This window comes from Erpetoichthys calabaricus, chromosome 17 (assembly GCF_900747795.2).
Source record: "Erpetoichthys calabaricus chromosome 17, fErpCal1.3, whole genome shotgun sequence".
NCBI classification, from domain to species: Eukaryota; Metazoa; Chordata; class Cladistia; order Polypteriformes; family Polypteridae; genus Erpetoichthys; species Erpetoichthys calabaricus.
This window is the reverse complement of record NC_041410.2, coordinates 52034652-52061282: the sequence shown is the minus strand read 5'-3', so window position 1 is coordinate 52061282 and position 26631 is coordinate 52034652. Positions and strand designations below refer to the sequence as shown.

At 37.2% G+C, this 26631-nt stretch overlaps 1 protein-coding gene across 1 annotated transcript in view; it reads right to left on the bottom strand.

Annotated features, from left to right (window-relative positions):
• The window catches only part of arih1 (ariadne ubiquitin-conjugating enzyme E2 binding protein homolog 1 (Drosophila)), a 245209-nt gene that overhangs the window by 88564 nt on the left and 130014 nt on the right, over positions 1–26631 (bottom strand). The window contains exons 5-7 of the mRNA XM_028823941.2: positions 20812–20867; positions 13012–13078; positions 10598–10704 (exon numbers count right to left, since the gene is read on the bottom strand). Of these exons, the coding sequence (XP_028679774.1) occupies positions 10598–10704; positions 13012–13078; positions 20812–20867 (230 nt within the window). The remainder of the gene's footprint in view (positions 1–10597; positions 10705–13011; positions 13079–20811; positions 20868–26631) is intronic.

The following is a 26631-nucleotide window of genomic DNA, read 5'->3' as shown; positions in this document are numbered from 1 at the left end:
GGAAAGGATGCCTGAGGAGTGGAGAAGAAATGTACTGGTACGATTTTTAAGAATAAGGGGGATTTGCAGAGCTGTAGTAACTACAAAGAAATAAAACTGATGAGCCACAGCATGAACTTATGGGAAAGAGCAGTGGAAGCTAGGTTAAGAAGGGAGGTGATGATTAGTGTGAAGCAGTACGGTTTCATGCCTGGAAAAAGCACTACAGATGCAATATTTGCTCTGAGGGTGTTGATGGAGAAGTATAGAGAAGGACAGAAGGAGCTGAATTGTGTCTTTCTAGACTTAGAGGAAGTTGGGAGTGGCAGAGTATATAAGAGTGGTACAGGATATATACAGGAATTATCTCCCCTGTTGGATGCAGTATCATCTAATTACCTACACATTTTGAAAGGTTTTAAGAAAGCGTTTTACTTCTTGGCTCTCTTCTACTTTTTAATTTTGTTGTAGATTAGCAGTCATCAAGATGAACATTGCTCTTCATTTAAATTCCACAGGTATTCACAGTTTATACAATGTTTTCAAAATAATGGGCTTCAAACTTCCCAGTCATTGAGGACCTGTTCCAATCTTTCTGTTTCTCCATATTCTCCCACCTAAAACTTAGATCTACTGTTAAGACAAGTGAAGTTACTTAACCCTTTCATTTTCTCTCGCCCTCTCTAACTTCTCTCATTTACTTTCCTCTACTAGAAACCCAGTGAGAACCTGTTTATTTATTTATTTATTTAAACCTGTTTCCAAGGCATCATAAAGCCCAGTGCCAATATTTTCTTAATGGCACAGAGATGTTACCTCTGTTCTTTACCAGTTTCTGGGAAATCAGTTTCTAAAAATGAAACATTTTTCTCTAAAAAATCCAAACTATCAGCATTTCCAAGTCAAATATGTACACCATTTATATCTTACTCCTTGGAAATGTTTTGCTATGGGTTTGCTATGGATCCTTAATTTCATTGATGCCTTCTGAATGCACATGGCACATTTACTCATATGCTCTGGACTAGCCACTGGCTCTTCATTTTGAAAACTTATTTTCTAAATAGTTGTTTTTGTTTCCTTTCTGTTATTTAATGTAAATAAAAATGACCAGAAAAAGTAAGATTTAGCATTTCTTAAAATTCTGAGATTAAACAAAACTACTTCATGAGACAAAGCTTTACTACTAGATCCCCCGAGTCTTTTTAAATCAAGTCTGAAGTCTCATTATTAGGGAAAGTGCAATCCTGATAAAGCTGCTGATGAGGCTTGGTTACGCTGCTATTTAATAATAGTTGTAGGGGTGGGCGGTATGACCAAAATTCTATATCACGGTATTTTTCTAAATTATCCCGGTTTCACGGTATTCGATGGTATTTTTTTCCCCATGCATGAGTGGATGTTAACCACATTTTCCACTGCAATTACTGGCTAAGAATAACCTATTCCACTGTCAAGAGTATTGTACATTGTACAAAAAAAAACATTTTAATGTGCACACAAGTATTAATACAGGTTTGCATTGCCCCATAAAGTGATAGTTTTCAAGGGGGTGGCACTAATGGAGAAGGTATCACATTGCATGACAGATGCAGTCAAAATATAGAACCTTTTTATTGAACAAATTTTGCAAAAACTTAAACTATAATTTTGACAACATATTTTCAACCATACAAAGAGGCATTTAGACTTAGTAAAATATCCAGAAGTGCTTGTCAAAAGTTGTATTGCACTGAATGTCTTAGAAAAGGAATAAATAGTAAATATTTTTTGTAAACCAACTACACTTTCTGTTAATGTTAACAATCTCTGTCCACTGACACGTTAAAGTGACTTTTTAAACAACTTTATCATCATTAAACTGCATAATATTTAAACTAATAAATAATAACAATAAAATAAATAATAGTATTATTACTGATAGTTGCACTATTACTTCAAGACTTCAAGCCCAGGAGCATTACACAGTATTCACCAAATTAAAATTAAAATAAAATAATACAAGTGCAACTTGGTGATGACATCTTTACCAACTGAACCATTATTTAGGCAAACTGCATTAATATGGACCTTGCTTCAAGCTAAACTATATGCATAAATAATAAACCTGCAACTTGCATTTATAATGCTATTTGTGGTATAGCCCTACGGAATCGTATTAGGGCCAAGGTGAAGAAAAAAACAATACGGACAAAGGGAAGAAAAAAACAAACTATATGTCGAGAATAAAGTCAACATTTCCACTTTATTCTCGCCGTTTATGTTGAGATTAAAGTCGACATTTCCACTTTATTCTCATAGTTTACTTCATAATTAAACTAGAATGTCGTAAACTAAACTTCTTCCTAAAATCACTGTTTAATTTACTAGATTTTGTCAAACCCCGTCATAAATTAATGCAGCACATTAAATGCTTTGTGTTGCGTTCCCCGATCCAGTTGTTAATCACTACGCTTCTTAAACTGACTTCCTCCGCACTAAGAGGAGACAGCGATCACCATACAGAATCCATTCACTTCATGATATTCCTGCTTTCTGAAAATTTACAATGCTAAGATAAATATTTGATATCATTTTCATGATGAAATGCATTAAAGCAAGTATTAGACATGTACGGTAATGAGGCGGTAGTGCTGCTCCCTCGCAGTAAGGGGTCCCCAGGTGTATGTTCAGTGTAGAGAACTTTATGGCGGTTGTGACGAGGCTCCAAAAAACTGGATGTATGAATGGCTATCGCACAGGTTTAACTTAAATATCGTGTAAATGTTGGGTTTGTGATCTGGTGGTCGGAGACACGAACACAGAATTCAATGCATGTTCTTCTGAGCGGGCTATCTTTATTGCATGCATGCTGTCTCTACCTGACGTACCAAAACCCCAGTTCCTATCCTTCCTTTTTCTTTCACCACATAACCAATCACCACACGATAAACGTCTTTGTGAAATTAAAACTAGTTATAAACTTAGCCCACGGAGTGTTCAGAACTTTAAAAATATCTTCGTTATACATGTTTAATTATGCCATCCATTCAGAGTTGCGCCCATCTCTGAACGAGTCGCCAGCACATCGCAGGATGAATACAAGCAAAACATACACTAGCAGGGTCAATATAGCATAACAAAACCCCACATCCTACATGACTTTGAAAGGAAACTGAAGCACGCCGAGTAAACCCACCAGAAAAACATGCAAATGCAAGGCAGGCACGCCGCCATGCACCCCATATGATTAATGCATGCTTTAATGCATTTCACCATGAAAATTATATTAAGTATTTATCTTAGCATTCTAAATGTTCAGAGAGCAGGAAGATCATGAAGTGAATGTATTCTGTGTGGCGATCGCTGCCGGCGCCTCCTCTTAGTGCAAGAAGAAGTCAGTTTAAGAATCTCGGAGAACACTTAACACAAAGCATTTAATGTGCTATATAACTTATGACGGGGTTTGAGAAAATCTAGTAAATTAAATGTTCATTTTATGATGAAGTTTAGTTTACGATGTTCTACTTTAATGACAAATTACAGGAATAAAGTCAACATGTCGTCACACTATTACACAGTACCCAGGTACATTACACTGTATTGAAAACAAATAAAACAAGTACAACTTGGCTTGCAGTATTATCTAGTAGTATAGAAACAGTATTTACACATCTGACCTTTTAAAACTAAAGTATCTCCAGGCGACAGGCGTGACTCCTTTTTTTCGGCAAAAGTTCTTCTGTTCATCATGTTCAACTTTATCGTCGGCTTCAGTTTCGGAATGTTCTCTGTCCATTTTCACCGCGTAATACCTACGCTACCGCTACCTATTTGGTGGTGTAGCAGTGAAAAAGAGCCCCCGCGCAACAAATCTGTGTTTAGCGGTGTAGCAGTGAAAAAGGTCCCCAATTGAACAGTTTCCCGCTGCGCCACGTTCCGAACGTCGTTTAGGCAATTTAAACCGGTGTTGCGGTATAAGAAAAATCCTTATCATAAAAAAAATAAATGGTTTTCGGTATGAACCGGTATACCGCCCAGCACTAAATAGTTGTAATTATTTTTGTCCATAAAACATACAATACAGGATGTAAAAGACTATGCATATGTGATTTCCTGGGGAGTCTGGGTTTTATTAAAATATTAGCTAGTTGTTTGTTTAAAATAGCAAGCTGTAGAACAAAAGCATAGTCTGACAAACCAAACTATGGTCATTTCATGGAGACTTTATTAGTAAAACTATGATGATCTATTATGTCATTTCTATAGAAGAACATTTGCTAAAACACTGTATTTAATGTACAGTAATCCCTCGCTATATCGCACTTCGACTTTCGCGGCTTCACTCTATCGCGGAATTTTATATGTAAGCATATCTAAATATATAACGCGGATTTTTCACTGCTTCGCGGGTTTCTGAGGACAATGGGTCTTTTTACTTCTGGTATTTGCTTCCTCAGTTGGTTTGCCCAATTGATTTCATACAAGAGATGCTATTGGTGGATGGCTGAGAAGCTACCCAATCAGAGCACCCAGTTAAGTTCCTGTGTGCTGCTGATTGGCTCAGCGACGGAGTGCTGCATTAACCAGGAAGTCTCATCTCACTCATTCAGCATTAACATGCCCCTGCTACTGCTTCAGGGGCCGTGTCCAAGCACCAACAGAAGATGCAAATGATTGCAGAAAAGGTAAAAGTATTGGATATGTTAAAGGAAGGGAACAGCTACACCGCTGCAGGACACCATTACAGAATCAATGAGTCCACGATTCTTTTTATTTAAAAAGGAGGAAAAGCATACAAGATCTACGGCCGCAGTGTCCTTTAAACAGGGCGCAAAACGAGTTGCAAGTGGACGTGATAAGGCAGTAGTCTGGATGGAATCTCTTTTAGGGATTTGGATTGAAGAGTGCTGGAAGAAGAACAACGGCGGTGCTACACCTCCTTTAGAAGAGCTGTAACGTTCTCCTTTGTTGTGCAGTAAAATTAAACTCATTGTTATCGGACAAGTCATTGTGTCATTGTTGGTGATTAACCATAATTAATTATCTACATACAGTACTTATTACATGTACATAGTTTAGTGTCACTGTACACACATTTTACTGTATACAATTTTTCTTGCATTGTACGTATTTATTGCCGGTGGCCTGTCTGTCGTAATGGCTGTAACATATGTGATATCGGAGACGCTCGATATCTTTAAAATAATATTTAGGTTTTATTGTATATAAACTGTGTTTACATACATAATTTCAACGAATCTTACCTAATATCTAAGAGAATACAAAGGGTTTATGCTGTATAATTGTGCGGGAAATGTTTATAATAGTGTGGGAGAATTTATAAGGGCTTAAAATATATAAAAATAACCATATGAACATATGGTTTGTACTTCACGGATTTTCACCTTTCGCGGGGGGTTCTGGAACGCAACCCCCGCGATGGAAGAGGGATTACTGTAGTTATACCTTTCAAGACTACAGTGACTGAAGACCTCAATTATGACAAAAGTAGCTACTGTTTTTCTTAACAGCCAACAGGAAACATTTTTACACACTCAGGCAAATTTTCTACTTAGCGTCTTGAAATGAGTGCATGTGTAAATAAATCTGGATTAAGCATCTAGGACTGCAACAACTACTCAATGTTATAGATAGTAATTGGAAATAAATTAGTTGGCAATGAACTTTTTTTTCCCCCTTGTAACATGTTACATGTGTCAAGGGTTGAAGAGCAAATAACTCACAAGTGTAGAGTTATTTCAGCTTTGCATCTGGTGAGAAACCAGTGTCTTTCAAGATCTGAAGCTGGGTGGGGGATGTGATGTTTGGCATGCAACTTCTGTAACATCAACTTTGGAAAGTTTTTTGGAACCCAATAAATGAAGTAATATACATCTTTGCATAATGTTTGCTTCATATTTGATTCAGATGTTTTAAATTCCTAAACAATAGTGTTACATATCTGTATACGAGTGTGTCAGCACTTAAAACAACCCAATCTAATCCATTGTCGCAGCTCTCACAAACTCCCTATTACAGTGGTGTGAAAAACTATTTGCCCCCTTCCTGATTTCTTATTCTTTTGCATGTTTGTCACACAAAATGTTCTGATCATCAAACACATTTAACCATTAGTCAAATATAACACAAGTAAACACAAAATGCAGTTTTTAAATGATGGTTTTTATTATTTAGGGAGAAAAAAAATCCAAACCTACATGGCCCTGTGTGAAAAAGTAATTGCCCCCTTGTTAAAAAATAACCTAACTGTGGTGTATCACACCTGAGTTCAATTTCCGTAGCCACCCCCAGGCCTGATTACTGCCACACCTGTTTCAATCAAGAAATCACTTAAATAGGAGCTGCCTGACACAGAGAAGTAGACCAAAAGCACCTCAAAAGCTAGACATCATGCCAAAGATCCAAAGAAATTCAGGAACAAATGAGAACAGAAGTAATTGAGATCTATCAGTCTGGTAAAGGTTATAAAGCCATTTCTAAAGCTTTGGGACTCCAGCGAACCACAGTGAGAGCCATTATCCACAAATGGCAAAAACATGGAACAGTGGTGAACCTTCCCAGGAGTGGCCGGCCGACCAAAATTACCCCAAGAGCGCAGAGACGACTCATCCGAGAGGTCACAAAAGACCCCAGGACAACGTCTAAAGAACTGCAGGCCTCACTTGCCTCAATTAAGGTCAGTGTTCACGACTCCACCATAAGAAAGAGACTGGGCAAAAACGGCCTGCATGGCAGATTTCCAAGACGCAAACCACTGTTAAGCAAAAAGAACATTAGGGCTCGTCTCAATTTTGCTAAGAAACATCTCAATGATTGCCAAGACTTTTGGGAAAATACCTTGTGGACTGATGAGACAAAAGTTGAACTTTTTGGAAGGCAAATGTCCCGTTACATCTGGCGTAAAAGGAACACAGCATTTCAGAAAAAGAACATCATACCAACAGTAAAATATGGTGGTGGTAGTGTGATGGTCTGGGGTTGTTTTGCTGCTTCAGGACCTGGAAGGCTTGCTGTGATAGATGGAACCATGAATTCTACTGTCTACCAAAAAATCCTGAAGGAGAATGTCCGGCCATCTGTTCGTCAACTCAAGCTGAAGCGATCTTGGGTGCTGCAACAGGACAATGACCCAAAACACACCAGCAAATCCACCTCTGAATGGCTGAAGAAAAACAAAATGAAGACTTTGGAGTGGCCTAGTCAAAGTCCTGACCTGAATCCAATTGAGATGCTATGGCATGACCTTAAAAAGGCGGTTCATGCTAGAAAACCCTCAAATAAAGCTGAATTACAACAATTTTGCAAAGATGAGTGGGCCAAAATTCCTCCAGAGCGCTGTAACAGACTCATTGCAAGTTATTGCAAACGCTTGATTGCAGTTATTGCTGCTAAGGGTGGCCCAACCAGTTATTAGATTCAGGGGGCAATTACTTTTTCACACAGGGCCATGTAGGTTTGGATTTTTTTGTCTCCCTAAATAATAAAAACCACCATTTACAAACTGCATTTTGTGTTTACTTGTGTTATATTTGACTAATGGTTAAATGTGTTTGATGATCAGAAACATTTTGTGTGACAAACATGCAAAAGAATAAGAAATCAGGAAGGGGGCAAATAGTTTTTCACACCACTGTAGGTAGGATAAAAAGTTCAAGTGTGAAGACTCAACTCCAGAAATTTCCAGGTCATCTTGGTGTTCATGAAAGAAAGGACCATGGCAAATTTATGGAATGGTCAGAGGAAAAAAGTGAATGGAGTTTATAATAAATGTATAACAAATTTTCAAATCAATTCTTCTTTACAATGAGCTTATTACTAACATTTTTGTGAAATATAATGAAACTGACACCGTAAAATCAAATTGAAAACTATTTCTCAAATATTACTAATAAGCAACAGTAATTAGACAGAACTATGTGCAACCTGCCTTAAAGTTCAGGGGAAATGTATCATAGACATTCCACACAACATAAACAGATACAGATAACAATACGTTTTAAAAACAATTTCCAAACAGTAATAAACTTAACAAATTTTGATAGTAATAATTGACATAAAACAATGGTACCATTTGTAGATTAAATAAATAAATAAAATGTTTAAAATGTCAATAGATGTTATAAAACATAAAAAGGAAAAATAAAGTATTTGATGTAAGGAATTCACTTGCTCTGTATTATCACAGATTAGTTGTGCAATGCTAATAGAGGTAACAATATGTTACTGATTTAATTAATCAAATCCTTCAAAGCTGCACGCTTACGTATTTGTCCAAAAAATTGCATATATTGGTGCTGTGCTGTGGTATGTTTGATGGTATCACTTCAGATTCGGACTATGCACCACCTTGAATTGTTTTCTTTGTTGTTACCAGTGCTCTTAAATTTTGTAAAAATGTCCTTTAAAACCTTACTTACTTTCTGCATGTAACTTTACATAGAGTTTATTTCTAAAGTCTTTGAGGAAGGTGTTTGATTATGCTCAAAACAGTACCATGGAAAATTTGGACACTCCAGGGCAAATTACACATTTTGTTTACATTTGAAATAAAATACAGTAAATGCAACTTTGACAGCAAACAAATTAAAACAGACACATTTTTATGAAAGTGTTATTTTATAGTTATGATTAATTTGATGAAGAAAATAAAATGAAAAAAAGTGTATAATTTGCATAAGTTTGTTTGGTCAGCTATAATAATTATTTTGGAAATTTTTCCTCCATTCTTCCTTGCAAATCACCTCCAGCTGTGAGGTTTTCTTGGGCTGCCTTGCATGCACAGCACGTTTTAAGATCTACCTAAAATTGTTCAATGATGTTGAAGTCTGGGAACAGTAAAGGCCACTCCAAAATCTGCCCCTTGTGTATCTTGAGGTACTTCATATTAGATTTTAAAATATGTTTTGGATTGTTGCCTTATTGTAGAAGCCATTCTTTTTACTGCATCAGTTTCCTGACTGAATGACTGACAATTTCCCTGGGGATTTTTTGGGATTTAGTGGTAAGTCCCAGTATTCATACATTGTTTCTTGTGCCACTAGCTGCTGCAAAAACCCAAAGTGTAACAGATCCACCCCTGCAATTAAAAGTTGACCTTGTCCCTTTCTTCAAATGCTGCTCCTTTGTTTCTCTAAACAAACCTGTTGTTGTAGCCAAAGAGTTAGATTTTAAATTCATCTGTCCACAGCACTTGGTTAAAAATGCCTCTGTCTTATGGGGACATTTTTCTGCGTACTTAAAACATTGTTTTTAGTGATTAGATCACAGATAAAAGTTTCCTTTTCATGGCTATTCCACAAAGACCATGTCCATATAAGTAATATGGAGGTATACAAGCTGTTCTGTCAGTTTTCTTGGATTTCTAGATCTTGTCTTGTCCCCCACAGTTTCCCTTAACTGCAACTTCTTAGTGACATTTTGAACTTAAGAAATTACTAGCTAGAAGCATGTTGGAATCTTTTTATAGCCCTCCCCTGCTTTAGTGAAATTAACTAGTTTATTTTTCAGACCTTCAGTCAGTTGCTTAAAATAGCCCATGGTTGTCAAATGTTGCAAAATGTTTAAAGAGTCAAAGAATTTATTACAATCTGGAACTGTCATCAACTGACTCTTGACCAGACTAGCCTTTAATTAACTATGCCAGACCAGATCAACAAGACTTTACAACTAAAAGGCAGTACAAACTTTGCAAATTCTATCACTCTTTGTACATGAACATTTTCCTTATATTTTTACTGTTGTATTTACTATTTTTATTTAAAATCTAAATAGGTTGTCCAAATATTGTATAGAACTGTATAACTGTAAACAGTAGATTTTCTGCACTATAGAAACAGAATTATAAAAGTATTAACAAATACCACATATACTTGCAGAAAAGTTCTCCCGTGGATAAGTCGGGAGTTGATTTTAACGTATAATTTCTGGTGTTTTATAATGTTGGTCGTATAGGTTGAATGTGGAAAACTCACACTATTGGTCCAAGAGATTATGATATGCTAATGCCCACATCAGAGAGTAACCACGGAGCACGCTGACTTTTTTTTTTTTTAAATATGTATTGTGTCTTCGTGACCACATGGTAAAACCAGAACTATTCCGAAGCGACGTTTGCACAGTTTTGTGTTTTTTGTATCTCACACCCTACCTTTATTGTAAGAGCATCCTTTATCTACGATGGAGTGATCGATCAGAAGAAAATATGAAGCTGGTTTTAAATTAAAAGTTGTTGAAGTAGCAAACAAAATTGGTAACTGCGCTGCTGCAACAAACTTTGATGTGCCTGAGAAACTGATGTGGGATTGGAGGAGGCAAGAAGATGTTTAAAAAAAAATAAATAAGTGTCGCATTTCTGAGCAGGTGCATAAGTCGGGGTCTGATTTTATGATCGATTTTTCGGGTTTCAAAACCTGACTTATACATGAGTATATACGGTAATAAATACATAAATCACAGATACTAATCCTGGGGTGTAATAAAAAAAAAACTTAGGTTTAGACTCAAAAGTAAAATTATGGAAGTAGCTCTCTACATTTTAAACCTCTTAATTATAAACTGGTGAATTTTGACATAATTCTTAACTACTAAATCTTGAAAAAAATATGTAAGAACTTACCAGAACTGACGCCCACATTTACAACGAACTGGTTTAGCATCTGGATACTGGACTTTGATAACATGATGACAATCAGGAGCAGGACACCATTTTAATAGTCGATTACACTAGAAATGAAAACAAGATGCAAGGTGATCAATGAAGAAATGATTACAGGCTCACAATCAAATATAGAGAATGCAATTTTAATTCTACAACTATAGAACTGTACTTTTCCTTCTTTAAACACTACTGTGTTGCTGTCAAGGGTGGTGTCAAACCCTGTTAATCCATTATTCAATTTTGTTCATCAGAATAAACAAAAACAAAGAATGAGGAAACCAGAGTTTATAACAAACATCAGTTACAGAAATTGACCCAAACCTAGTCAGAACATCAGCAAATCACATTGTACACTCACGAACATAGCAAAAGCAGGCTAATTTTATATTAACATACCATGCATATCATTGGCAGGACAATTGTGTATACAGAAAAAAACCAACACAAGTAACTGGGAGATAAGGACAGATGTACAAATGCCACAGAAACAGTCGCCTGGTTTGGTACTGACACCTCTGCCATACAGCAGTGGGGCAGTAGTGCTAACAACTGTGCCAACTGGTACTAAATGCCTTACCTGAATATTTACCCTTGCAATGGAAGAATTAGAGTTTAAAAAATATTCAGTTACATCACAGATTATATACAACAGAATCTGCATTATCTACTTCAAGATGGGTGATCTAACCATGTACTTGTCTTATTCACCTAATTTCTCCATAGACATTAACTTTACATTGTTCCTTTTCTATTGTAAAAGTACTTCAGTACACTTCTGAATCTAGAGAACACACATAGTATACATTAATATTCCTAAAATATCCTGTAGTTAAAATTATAATATTTCTTTATTCATTGAGATTCTCACTATTTTTATAAGAAAATAATTTGGAGACTCTCTGCACATGTGTGTCCAGATATACAGAGAGATCCTGAATTAGTTATATTTACACATTACCTCATGCCCTTTCAAATCTCACCACTACATAAATGTTTCCCACATATCCTATTATGCCAAGATGACACCTCCTTCAGATATGGAACAACAAAAATGAAGAATGCCCTGACTCGGCAAAAAATATAAAATTTTACAGCTCTAAAATGTTTCTGAAACACATAAAACACCTGGTGAGAATTTTCCACTATATGTATTGATGGGTCATGTTAAAAAATAAATAAATAAAAAGCAGACTCACATTAGTCATCATCAATCACCCAATCGATACACCTTAATCTACTGTTTACTTGTGATTGGTGAATTGTTTTGGATTAAAAAAAAAAAAAAAAAAAACTTAAATACAAAGTGTGCTAACCTGCAAGTTAGTTCATGTGAAATATATTTTGAAAAGACAATTCCATCACATGGACATTTGAATAATAATACAGTAATCCCTCGCTATATCGCGCTTTGCCTTTCGCGGCTTCACTCTATCGCGGATTTTATATGTAAGCATATTTAAATATATATCGCAGATTTTTTGCTGGTTTGCGGATTTCTGCGGACAATGGGTCTTTTAATTTCTGGTACATGCTTCCTCAGTTGGTTTGCCCAGTTGATTTCATACAAGGGACGCTATTGGCAGATGGCTGAGAAGCTACCCAATCAGAGCATGTATTACGTATTAAATAAAACTCCTCAAATATATTGTGAGCACAGAGGCTGTTCGCACCCCTAGAAGATACGGCCACTCCTCAAAAAACACTGAAAGATTACCTTCACATTGCTCTCTTCCTTGCTGGGCTTAAATGTGGCTGTTTTGTCAAGCGATATGCTTCCTGCATGGTGCTTCGCATACTTAAAAGCTCGAACGGCACGTATTGATTTTTAATTGTTTGTTTTTCTCTGTCTCTCTCTCTCTCTGACATTCTGTGCTCCTGACGGAGGGGGTGTGAGCAGAGCACAGTTTAAACTTTTGAAAAAGAGACAAATGTTTGTTTGCAGTGTTTGAATAAAGTTCCTGTCTCTCTACAACCTCCTGTGTTTCTGTGCAAATCTGTGACCCAAGCATGACAATATAAAAATAACCATATAAACATATGGTTTCTACTTCGCGGATTTTCACCTTTCGCTGGGGAGTCTGTAACGCAACCCCCGCGATAGAGGAGGGATTACTGTATTCCAATCCCTCTGCCCCAAATCTACAGGTTAAAATAAATTAGACTTTACAAAGGTTTTTGCATCTCCCACCACCAGCATGATTAACAGATAGATATATTGCTACATTGTCTAAATATCAATATTTCCACAGACAAATATCTGACTCCAAAATACTTGCAGATACTGAAATTCATTCAATCTAAGGAAATGCCCAAACATTCTACTTCTTTAAGCTTTTATATTAACGTCTTAAATAAAGGAGGAAAATAATTACCTCTACAAAACTATTGGTAATTAAATGTTGATACTTCAACTTGACCTTTGAATCTGTAATAAGTCGCCTAAAAGAAAAAAAAATATTAGCAGTACATTTTTGTAATAAACATCATTTTTTTAAGTTTCATAACTTATTGATCATGGATGCTACTTTAAAATTGAAAATAACATTTAACACATCAAAAGTAATGCATAGCAGGAGCAAATATTAGATAACAGTTTATCTTAAGCAATATTCTGAAACATTTGTAAGCTAACAGGTAAGATGTATAGTGAATTTAGAAAATATTCTGATCACTTCACTTTTTACACACTTTATTTTATTGTGTTGACAATTTAATTTTAAATGGATAAATGTGCCCATCAGTCTACACTCAATTACTCATAATTACAAGCTGAAAACATGTTTTCAGAAAGGTTTGCAAAATTATTAGTCAAAAACTGAAATCTGATTCATATAAGCCTTCAGATGCTTTGCTGCAGTATTCCATGTTGTGGTCAGGTGCATCCTTTTTTCTTTATTATCCTTGAGATGTGTCTACAACTTGACTGGAGTCTAGCAAACTGAACTATTTAGACATCATTTAGAAAGGCGTACATAAGGTCCCAAAATTCACACTACATGCAAGACCAAAACCAAACATGTCAGACAGGCAACTATCTCAGCCACTCTTGAGTAAAAGACAGAATTAGGAAAAAGGTAATTTGGTCTGAGACAAAAATCAAGCTCTTTGGAAAGAAATCCAAGAAAACTACCTCTGGTGAGGACCAGGCACTGTTCACTGCCTGCCTAATTCCATCCCTACAGTCAAGTGTACTGGTGGCAAAAGCATGCTACTGGTGTGTTTTTTAGCAACAGGGTCTTGGAGATTCCTCACAATTGAGAGAAGAACGGATGCAGCCAAATAATGATGATTAAAGAGAAGAATGCCCCATAATGCACTTGATCTCACACTAGGTCAATGGTTCATCTTTCAACACAACAATGACCCGAAGCACACAACCAAGACAATGTTGAAGTGGCTTTAAGAGAAGTCTCTGTCTGGGAGTGGCCCAGCGAGAGTCTAGACTTGAACCCAACAGAACATCTGTGGAGAGACCCAGGGATGGCAGTTTACATTTGCTTCCCATCCAATATAACAAAGCTTGAGAGGATCTGTTAGGAAGAATGGGATAAACTAGCCAAATGCAGGTGTGCATATCTTGTATAGATTTACCCAAGAAGATCTTAAGCTGTAATTGCTGCTAAAGGGGCTTCTACAAGTACTTAATTAAGGGTCTGAAAACAAATATTAATGACTTTTTTTTTTTTTTTTTTTAATATAAATTTAGAAACATTTTTGAAATCATGTTTTAACATTGTCATTATGGGTTATTGAGTGTAGAGTGATTGACCAAAATGGAAAAGTAATCCATTTAATGTTACATCAGCAACATAATTATGTGCAGAAAGTGAAGGTGCTTGAATACATTCTGAATCCACTGTAAATACACCAGAACTCTTGAGCTGAATGTGACTCCACTCTCCCAGCAATGATTAATAATTCATTAATTATCTATAATTATTTAACCTATTTAAATATTAGGTGGGAGTACAAAACAAAAAAGGTACAAAGTTGGACTCTGGTGTTCATCCTCATAAAAAATGAAAAAAGAAAAATCAAAAGAAACCATATCAAACATATAACTTGCAATTGAAAGTATTTACAATAAAGTATGAACTGTGTAAAAGTAAATTACAACGAGAACAAGCCTCTTTAATCCTTTTCCCATGATTAAGCACTTATTCAAATGTCTATTCAGAGTACACCATTCCCTAATTCCTGGTCTTTGCATAGGTGTTCAGGGGCAAATTTTATACTTGCCCTGGTATTCTTTACGTATAGCAAAGGTTTCCTCCTAGAACACCTTTAATGCAGATCTAATTTGTACAGCTTCTTCTAATGGTGGAACTATGCACTTTAACATCAACAGTGGCAGGAGCTATCTGTGAGTCCCATAATGAAATTCTGGGGTTCTCAGGGAATTCTTTCAGGATTTTATGTTCGGCTCTCAGGCTGAACTTGCTGGGACGGCCTGATCTGAACAAGATGGCAGTTGTTTAAAATTTTCTCCATTTGTAGCTGCTCGTCCGGAGAGTGGAATCGTTGATTTGTTGTTGCTTGGAGATCGTTTTAAATCCCTTCCCAGACTCAAAGGTACCTATAACCTTCTTTCTGAAGGTCTCAGTGCTGTGTGATCTGCATTTCGTAGGGCATTTCGAACGTTTAAAAGCAAGTACAGCACCTGAATATTCAATCTCTTTTCGCTGTTCTGTTATTTTACCAAGTAATATTTTCAATTTGTTTGCACTAATGCGATCTTTACTCTCATTTTTTGAAACTTTCTAATTTTCCTACTTCCATTGCCTCTAACCTGCTCTGCATGTGTATCGGACTTGCTTCAGAAGGTTGTAAGTATGACGTGACTTGTCCGTCTCGCGTGAAGTGAAAGGGTCTCTCTTCAAAAGATCATGTCTCGTTGCAGGAAAAAAGTCTTGTATCATCGCACGATTTTTTTATATAATAGAGAGATAGTTTTCTCAAAGATTCTCCCTATGATAATCTAATCATTTGCACCTCATCAGGTGCATATGATTTTAATTTTAGGTAGTGATATGGGTTATACTTACTTTTATCAAATGTGAAACTTGCATTTATGTTCGTTTAAATTATATAATGGGACTACAAAAAGTAAATGTGTTATTGTGTGTTTCATAGTATATCACCTTTATCTATAGATACTTTATCTATAGATTTGAATGCTCCATGCTCTTTACAGGGCAGGGCTTTCTTGAAAATAAACTAAATGGAGAAGCTCCAGACACAGGTGCATTCTAATCTGCATGCAAGTGTTATTAAATGAAGTAATTATGTGACTCTGAGAAGACAGTTTGTTATTGTAGGAAATTCAAAGCAAGAGGAGAATATTTGTGCTATCAATTATTGTCTATAATTTTTTTTTGATAATTTAGAAAAGGTCTGAATTTTTGTTGTTCATTTTGTATATTGCTTGGTGTTAAGTAGCAAATTACTTTAGTTGCACACATTATGGTCCCATGCTGTAACAAAATGAGAAATGTGAAAAAGTTTATTTCTTTTGTAGGTACCAAGTGATAATCACCACTATTCTGAGGTGACATGCAAGTAAGAATTTCATTGTACTATATATACTTCATAAACTTTGCTTTGTTTCATGCCGTAAGTTAACACAATAAAATGTGAGACCAAGGGAATGAGTATTATTTTAATTAAAAGGTAAAAAGTTAACCATGCAGTACAAATAAGGGAGCATATTATACACAGGATATAAAAAAGAAAGTACACCTGATTCACCAAGTTAAAATTTCTTATGTTGATTTAAGGATATGTATGAAGGTACGGTAAACAAGATATTATTTTAACAGGTCACTGATAAAATTTAACATTTGTTCCATCTCCCATCTGAGGTAGAATTCAGGTGTTTGGTATTACGAGAAGATAAGATTCCCTCATTGATGAACAAAAAATATGGAATTACTATGCAATTGAAAAAACAGCAAAAAATAGGGTGAATTAGAGAAGAATGCTGGAAATGGGCGGGCGGCACGGTGGCACAGTGGTAGCGTTGCTGCCTCGCAGTTAGGAGACCTGGGTTCACTTCCCGGGTCCTCCCTGCGTGGAGTTTGCATGTTCTCCCCGTGTCTGTGTGGGTTTCCTCCGGGTGCTCCGGTTTCCTCCCACAGTCCAAAGACATGCAGGTTAGGTGGACTGGCAATTCTAAATTGCCCCTAGCGTGTGCTTGGTGTGTGGGTGTGTGTCCTGCAGTGGGTTGTCACCCTGCCCGGGATTGGTTCCTGCCTTGTGCCCTGTGTTGGCTGGGATTGGCTCCAGCAGACCCCTGTGACCCTGTGTTCGGATTCAGCGGGTTGGAAAATGGATGGATGGATGCTGGAAATGGTTGACACTTGCAGCACAATGCAACAGATTTCCATAAGTTAGTGATATACAGTGCAACCGGAAAGTATTCACAGCGCATCACTTTTTCCACATTTTGTTATGTTACAGCCTTATTCCAAAATGGATTAAATTCATTTTTTTACTCAGAATTCTACATACAACACCCCATAATGACAACATGAAAAGTTTGAGGTTTTTGCAAATTTATTAAAAATAAAAAAAACTGAGAAATCCCATGTACATAAGTATTCACAGCCTTTGCTCAATACTTTGTCGATGCACCTTTGGCAGCAATTACAAGTCTTTTTGAATATGATGCCACAAGCTTGGCACACCTATCCTTGGCCAGTTTTGCCCATTCCTCTTTGTAGCACCTCTCAAGCTCCATCAGGTTGGATGGGAAGTGTCGGTGCACAGCCAGTTTAAGATCTCTCCAGAGATGTTCAATCGGGTTCAAGTCTGGGCTCTGGCTGGGACACTCAAGGACATTCACAGACTTGTCCTGAAGCCACTCCTTTGATATCTTGGCTGTGTGCTTAGGGTCGTTGTCCTGCTGAAAGACGAACTGTCGTCCCAGTCTGAGGTCAAGAACGCTCTGGAGCTGGTTTTCATCCAGGATGTCTCTGTACATTGCTGCAGTCATCTTTCCCTTTATCCTGACTAGTCTCTCAGTTCCTGCCGCTGAAAAACATCCCCACAGCATCATGCTGCCACCACCATGCTTCACTGTAAGGGTGGTATTGGCCTGGTGATGAGCGGTGCCTGGTTTCCTCCAAATGTGACGCCTGGCATTTACATCGAAGAGTTCAATCTTTGCCTCATCAGACCAGAGAATTTTCTCTCTCATGGTCTCAGAGTCCCTCAGGTGCCTTTTGGAAACTCCAGGCGGGCTGCCATGTGCCTTTTACTAAGGAGTGGCTTCCGTCTGGCCACTCTACCATACAGGCCTGATTGGTGGATTGCTGCAGAGATGGTTGTCCTTCTGGAAGGTTCTCCTCTCTCCACAGAGGACCTCTGGAGCTCTGACAGAGTGACCATCGGGTTCTTGGTCACCTCCCTGACTAAGGCCCTTCTCCCCCGATCGCTCAGTTTAGATGGCCGGCCAGCTCTAGGAAGAGTCCAGGTGGTTTCGAACTTCTTCCACTTCTGGATGATGGAGGCCACTGTGCTCATTGGGACCTTCAAAGCAGCAGAAACTTTTCTGTAACCTTCCCCAGATTTGTGCCTCGAGACAATCCTGTCTCGGAGGTCTACAGGCAATTCCTTTGACTTCATGCTTGGTTTGTGCTCTGACATGAACTGTCAACTGTGGGACCTTATATAGCACAGGTGTGTGCCTTTCCAAATCATGTCCAATCAACTGAATTTACCACAGGTGGACTTCAATTAAGCTGCAGAAACATCTCAAGGATGATCAAGAGAAACAGGATGCACCTAAGCTCAATTTTGAGCTTCATGGCAAAGGCTGTGAATACTTATGTACATGTGCTTTCTCAATTTTTTTATTTTTAATAAATTTGCAAAAACCTCAAGTAAACTTTTTTCACGTTGTCATTATGGGATGTTGTGTGTAGAATTCTGAGGAAAAAAATGAATTTAATCCATTTTGGAATAAGGCTGTAACATAACAAAATGTGGAAAAAGTGATGCACTGTGAATACTTTCCGGTTGCACTGTATACCAGTTTTTAGTTCACTTACCTTCTCTGCCTGAAGTTTAGGGGTTATGACGGGTCCGTAAACAAAGTACTCTGAATATGCAACTAATAGCCGATTATTACAATAATACGTTGCTGCAAACTAAATAATCTGGCCGCACTTCAACACAGAACCATAAAAATGTATTTGCCTATTTTCCATCTTTCTGTATGTGGCCCCACGAATTGTTATCAGATCTTCCAGCAAAACCATATTGTAATTACAGCAGTAACAGCAGATTTTCTAAATTAAGTATACGATGACTTTCATATTTTACTTGGAAGCTGAGATTTTTGATCCTTATATATAATTTTTCAAAACACTACCTGAGAAGATAGCCATCAAATATAACTTACTATGTAGTAGTATCAGTCTTATGTAATTTAAACCCAGATAACTTTTAATTTAGAAATTTTCTGAAAGATATACAGTCATATGAAAACATTTGGATTTTTGTTTATCATTGGCTTAGCTTTCACAGTAGCAACTTCCTTTTAATATGACATGCCTTATGGAAACAGTAGTATTTCAGCAGTGACATTAAGTTTATTGGATTAACAGAAAATATGCAATATGCATCATAACAAAATTAGACAGGTGCATAAATTTGGGCACCCCAACAGAGATATTACATCAATACTTAGTTGAGCCTCCTTTGCAAATATAACAGCCTCTAGATGCCTCCTATAGCCTTTGATGAGTGTCTGGATTCTGGATGGGGGTATTTTTGACCATTCTTCCATACAAAATCTCTCCAGTTAAATTTGATGGCTGCCAAGCATGGACAACCTGCTTCAAATCATTCCATACATTTTCAATGATATTCAAGCCAGGGGACTGTGACGGCCATTCCAGAACATTGTACTTCTCCCTCTGCATGAATGCCTTTGTAAATTTCGAACTGTGTTTTGGGTCATTGTCTTGTTGGAATATCCAACCCCTGCATAACTTCAACTTTATGACTGATGCTTCAACATTATTCTGAAGAATTTGTTGATATTGTGTTGAATTCATCAGACCCTCGACTTTAACAAGGGCCCCAGTCCCTGAACTGGCCACACAGCCCCACAGCATGATGGAACCTCCACCAAATTTGACAGTAGGTAGCAGGTGTTTTCTTGGAATGCGGTGTTGTTCTTCCACCATGCAAAGCGCTTTCTGTTATGACCAAATAACTCATTTTGTCTCATCAGTCCAAAGCACTTTGTTCCAAAATTAATCTGGCTTGTCAAAATGAGCATTTGCATACAACAAGTGACTCTGTTTATGGTGTGAGTGCAGAAAGGGTTTCTTTCTCATCACCCTGCCATACAGATGTTCTTTGTGCAAATTGCGCTGAATTGTAGAACGATGTACAGATACACCATCTGCAGCAAGATGTTCTTGCAGGTCTTTGGAGGTGATCTGTGGGTTGTCTGACCATTCTCACAATCCTGTGCATATGCCGCTCCTGTATTTTTCTTGGCCTGGCAGACCTGGGTTTAACAGCAACTGTGCCTGTGGCCTTCCATTTCCTGATTCCATTCCTTACACTTGAAACTGACAATCCTCTGAGATAGCTTTTTTCAGCCTTCCCCTAAACCGTGATACTGAACAATCTTTGTTTTCAGATCTTTTGAGAGTTGCTTTGAGGATCCCATGCTGTCACTCTTCAGAGGAGAGTCAAAGGGAAGCACAACTTGCAACAGACCACCTTAAATACCTTTTCTCATGATTGGACACACCCGTCTATGATGTTCAAGGCTTAACAAGCTAATCTAACCAATTTGGTGTTGCAAGTAATCAGTATTGAGCAGTTACATGTATTTAAATCAGCAAAATTACAAGGGTACCCAAATTTTTGCACAGCCAGTTTTTCACATTTGATTTAATTTCATACAACTAAATACTGCTTCACTAAAAATCTTTGTTCAGAAAACACCCCAGTACTCAGATGTTCCTAGGAAATGAAAGACATACCACTGTTATCTTTTTTGTTGAAAGGAGAGTAAATTATTATGCAGGCTGAGAGGGGTTCCCAAACTTTTTCATAATATATGTACATATATTATCACTCAATAGTAATAGAAGAAACAGATACATCTGCTTTGGTTTTGCCTTTACTTTACAGTTTATCATACTTACATAACAGTGCTATCATCCACTAGAATGTCACAACCATGGGCTGGACAGGAAATAGTCTTGAAAACAAAAGATGAAAACTGCATTCAGAATCTTTAAGACAAACAGCAACATCAAAACTAAAATTTGCATCCAAATGAATCATACATAACCTCTGTAGAACAATCATTTTCACCGAGGAGAGCAGATTAACAAAGGGCACAACATTTCTTATTTTTGAAAACACTATTTGTAAAACACTAAATTTAATAGGATACCATAATCATTTTAAAAGTAACCTCCAAGGAATGGGTACTTTAAATGAAGATATTAACCTCATGCTGCACTGTCGCTGTGCTCAAGGTTATCTATTAAGACTTGATTAGTTTTAATCAATATTCACCTCCTTCATTTAACAATGACTTTTAAAATACTTCATTGGTATTTAAAGCTCTTGTTCGTTGATTGTTTATTTATCACCTCACTAAAGCAATGGCCTGAACCTAACTATCGTTTTGTTTTTTCAACATAAAGGGCAGACTTATGCACAATTTGGAAAATGTCTCTGGTGTCAAGTTTCCAATTTTAGAAGTGTCTAATTTTCTGGCATTTATTCTAGCTATTAACATCCATTAGCTTTATCATATTTTTCTAATATTAGACCTTTACATGCTCTACTTCTCCATTTACCTAGCAGAAGCTATAACCAAAGTTTACATGTTTAAGGGTAAAAACAAAAAATGCTACACTGTGCACTAAAGCAGAATGGATAAAACTGCAGCGGTTAAGCTAATGAAGTTACATAGCAGGACATTGTACATAGTGCAAACAAAACTGAGGCGACTTGCGGGGATTTGGCAATCTTTATCAGTTAGAAGCACAACTATAAACTGGCATCAAAACTCAATAATATTTGCGCTTTAATACTTAAACTTAACCATTATTCATTAACATAAGTGAATATCAATGTTTAATCAAACTGAGAAAATAGACACTAATTTGCAGGATTTTTATAGTGTTATTCCATTTCAACTCAACAAATGCCTTTGTATCACCAATTTTGATGAAATTTAGCATATGAATCACAAACAACCCCAAGAGCTGAGAAGTATTTTATTTTTTGTTTATTTCTGCTGGTGACCTTGTTTGCCAAACATTTTCCTGGAAATTCACCTTAAGGCCAGATTAGACAAACTTTCACACACGCGGACTATAAGATCATTGCAGATCTGCTTCGGCATACATGTTGTCACAACCCAATCAGTACTGTAGTCTTCCAATGTGTTTGCATTTGGGGGGGGGGGGGGGGGGGTGTGTGATGGGGGGGTAGGAGGTTGTGTATTTTTATTTGAGGGGTACATTAGCTGACCATAATGAGAATATTATCAGTACTGCCACCAGAATGATAAAAATGGATCCCTGTGGACTGACAACACAGTGCTGCATGGTTAATTTGTATGCATAACTAGCCATGTGCTAAAATTAGATCCAAACCAAGCCTTAAAGGAGACCTCACACCCAACCCCGGCAAAGAAAAGACAGGCAACCCTATGAAATAATAACAAAAGGTATATTACTATTTACATGGTGTTTCTATCCTTCTTCATAGAAGTGGAAGAAAAACTGCAAAGCAACTAAACAGATAAAAGGAATAAAAAAAAAAAAAAAAAAAGTGGCCAGCAATGCCAATCTGTCCCACAGCACCACTTCATGGCAAGGCTAAAGTGTACCACAAAACTGAAACTCTGCGAGCGCAATAATGTATGTGTGTGTATACACACACACATATTTTATATATATATATATATATATATATATTTATTTTACATATATATACTGTATGTATATATTATATATATTTATTAAGGGTAAGTGTCTGTTTAAAATGCTCTCATTATAATGGATTTGTAGTGCAATTTTTTTTGTAAAACCTGTAGGCTACTTTAAAATGGTTTATTCATACTTGCACTGTTTGATAATACTATGACTGATGATTTTAATGTTTTTGTGTTGTTTTACTTCAGTTTCAAGTAAATAAATAAACCGGTTTTCCGTAACTGCTGTTTCCATTAATCTCATTAGTAAACTGCAATTAATATCCTATTATCAAGACCAAGCTAGATCAATACGACTTTTAAAGCATATTTTTAAAGAATGCAAAAAATTGTCTATCGTTATCATCAAAGTCTCAGAAAATATCGATATAATTTTTTGCCAATATCGCACACCTCTACCTATAGCTTTCCAAATTTGAACAAACTGCTTGGAAATCTAAGGGAATTATTAAAACTTGCAACAGAATGTATACGGTAGCAAGGGTCTTAAAAGTAAATAAAACTTTAGCATACTGGAAAATACATTGTTTCATACATTGTGTTATCTGATTTGACTTTTTCCAATAAAAACTTTCTTTACAGGCTCAGGTTGAAACTAATTTAAAGTACTCTTACAGTGTGGGCAAAAAATCCAACAAAGCATGAACATTAATCTATTAAATGAGTAAATGAAAATTACCCTGCATGCTAATACTCGAGAGCATCTATTACTCTCCTAAAAATTACATGAGTATGCATAGAATAACATTTAAGAATGAGTACTTGATCAGTAATTGACAGTTAGTATCAGTATTTGCAAGATGTAGAACAAAATATTATTGCTCCAAAAAAAAAAAAAATAAAATAAAAAAAATTCACAGTACTGCACTCATTCAAAGTTTACCATAATTTAGCAAACATACAGTATCTATCACCACATTAGAGTCCACACATATTATGGGGGGCTGCTTGTTTTAATACAATGCAGTAGCATCTACTTTATAAAATACCTATATAATCTAGCAAATATTATTTAAAGACCAGCAAGCCCGCGATTCTCGAAAGAATCGCAAATCCAAGAATGGCAATCACCTCATGGAGGGTGGGTGCGTCCTGGGAAATGTCATTTAATTAAATAAACATATTTGTACTAAAGCGGTTTCTTTTTGGAGCTGTGACTCATGTGGTTGTGGTGTTTCAGAAGCGCGTTGTAGGCGCCTTGTTTCCATCAGGACGTAAATGCATGACAATATCGCGGTGAAACGGAGGCTCACCGTTATCACTTTGAAACACAATTGCCACTTCATTAACGATGGGAACATTGTATCGTCTCGGATCCTGTTCTTTGTCCTTTATTAGCACTAAGGCAATTGTAGTTGGTGCCACACCGTCCGCCTCTGCTTTTGTATTGGCTTCTCTTTCAACTTCATGTAGCATTTTTATTGAGTTTGCTAATGGGTGATTGTTTATGACTTCAGCTACGTTTCTCATTATTAGCTCTGTGGTTGATATACTGCGTCATCTAGATGTAACACGTACATTTGGGCACATTTGCGGTGGTGATTTGGCTCAGGGTGCACTGTTCCAATCCGATGCAATATTTGTCAACACACGCAAAAACAGTATGGGCCATTCCCGGGGGCGGAAGCCGGTGCATGATGAAATATCATGGAGGGTGGGTGCATCCTGGGACAGTTCATTTCAACGCGCTTCTGTTATTGTTTTTCTTCATGCAGTCTCGTTTTTGTTTTTTAATGGCTGTGTCGTCGTATATGCGATGGTGTGACAGGTCGCGTCTGGGCGGCTGTACAACCTGGCGTGCACACTTTACCTCAGGTTTAGTTCACAGGTCGTAGGCATGGTAAAGTTTCCATTTAATTCAATAACCCTATTTGAACTAAAGCGGTTTCTTTGTGTGGGCGCCTTCGTTCATTGTTTTTATCCATGTTGTTTGGGCGCCACCTACTGACTCTGGGAAGCCGCCGCGTTTTGGGAAGCCGCTGCATTTGACTCTGGGGCGGGCGCCACGGCACAGCACGTTGTGTTATTTGGTTTTGGGTGCCCCCTACTGACTCTGGGAAGCCGTTGCATTTGACTCTGGGGCGGGCGCCGCCGCGTTTTGGGATGCCGCTGCGTTTGACTCTGGGGCGGGCGCCAAGGCCACAGTGTGCATGCGTGCATTTGACTCTGGGGTGGGCGCTAAGGTCGCAGTGCGCATGCGCCTCGGTGCGTCCGCCGTGCATAAATTAACTGTGGTTTAGTAAGATAGATAATTAAATATTCTTAATTAATAAATAGGTTATTCAGTAACCAATTAGCCAAATTTATTCCCCTATTGGATATTTTAAACTAATCTTGAATTAGTCAAAATTAAAAATATTGCAGAAAGATTTGTGTTTTTCTAGAATTCTACAAGTTACACATACAGTTGCTCCCATGTAACTGTTGCATTAATGTCTCGAAAATGTATCCTCATACTTACACCTCAGACAAAAAAAATGAAGTTTTTTTTTAAAATGAAGGTTTAGTGTTGAGGCTTGTCGACAGGGTGCTGGATGAATGGAATATAAAAGACAAACAGACACCAAAAATGACAACTCCACTAATATAATCTGTGCGGTACAGCTTACAGGGCTATTTTATGTTGGCTACTTCACGTTGGCTGCTTTGTGTGCAAGTTCAATTTGATATCTCAGGCTGCTCTGAAAATTCCAACAATTGCCCACTTGCTCGGCTGGGTAAGGCATGTTGCAAACATTTTCCACTGTAGCAGTACAGCTACTGCAACTATGTGATAAAAAACAGGCAATGTTTATTGCACTTGACAACACAGAAACTTGTGACTGATGTGGTCATGAAAAGAAATGGCATATTGGAGAGGCTGGAAAGGTTTCTGGAACAACAGCCAGCACCTCAGCATACTGTATAGGCAGCGAGATTGCTCCCGGTGTGACTGGCGTGCAGGGCACTTGTCTGCAACACATCCGCCACAGGCGCCTAGTCGTTTTTTATGTAATGACATGTGATTGTCACATAGGAATCTGCTGCCCTGGATGTCCAGATGTTTCAATATAGGGTTATTCTCTCCACTGACCTGAGAGATGTCTGCTTAAGGTCTTCATAAAGCATAAGTACAATGAGTTCACTCGTATGCTTTCCTTTTGATATGGTATACAGCAGTTCCAAAACCTGTTATCATTTGTTGAAAGCCGTCATTGTCAACAACAGTGTAGGGTTTCATATCTTTACAGATTAAAAACTTCTATAGATAATTTTGTGGGCACAAGACGACTTAAGCCTGGAGTTAAATGTCGTCTCCAGTGTAGATTGTTCAGGTTCTACTTGTTTGGATGAGTGTACTGTTTCATATCTTTACAATAAAAACTACTATAGATTGTTATTTTTTTTGGGCACAAGACGACTTAAGCCTGGAGTTAAATGTCGTCTCCAGTGTAGATTATTCAGGTTCTACTTGTTTGGGTGTAGACTAAGACAATGTTTCTGGGTGACGCTGCGATAAGTGATTTCTAAAATTTGTTGTGTTACTGTAGAAGTTGAATTTGAAACCTGGTTCGATGTGTACCTAGCATGTACGCTGTTAAAAGGAAACCAGATACATTGCTTACTGGGTTTATGTTGAGTCTTTTACTTTCTGAGCTTATGCTATAATAAAGGCTTGAATTAAGAAAAGGCATTTTAAGTGAATTTATAGCAAAAAATAAGACTAAGAAAAAAAAAGTCATCTTTTAAAAAATGCTAGCTGCTCCACTGATATGCTCAGCCTAAATTTCCTGTTTACGGACATGGCCAAACTAGGAAGGAAACATGGCGACGCAAAGGTTTTAGAACAACTCAAACACCTAAAAACTCAAGTACTTCTAAGTTAACCGGACTATCAATCAGCCTAGTGGACTAAGTTCATTGTGACTATTTAAGGTATCAATGTTCTGCCATGTCCCATTAGTAACTAGATGTAACCAATGATGTTAAATGTTTTCTGATTGTGTAATGCATTCCTTGCAGTAGTGAT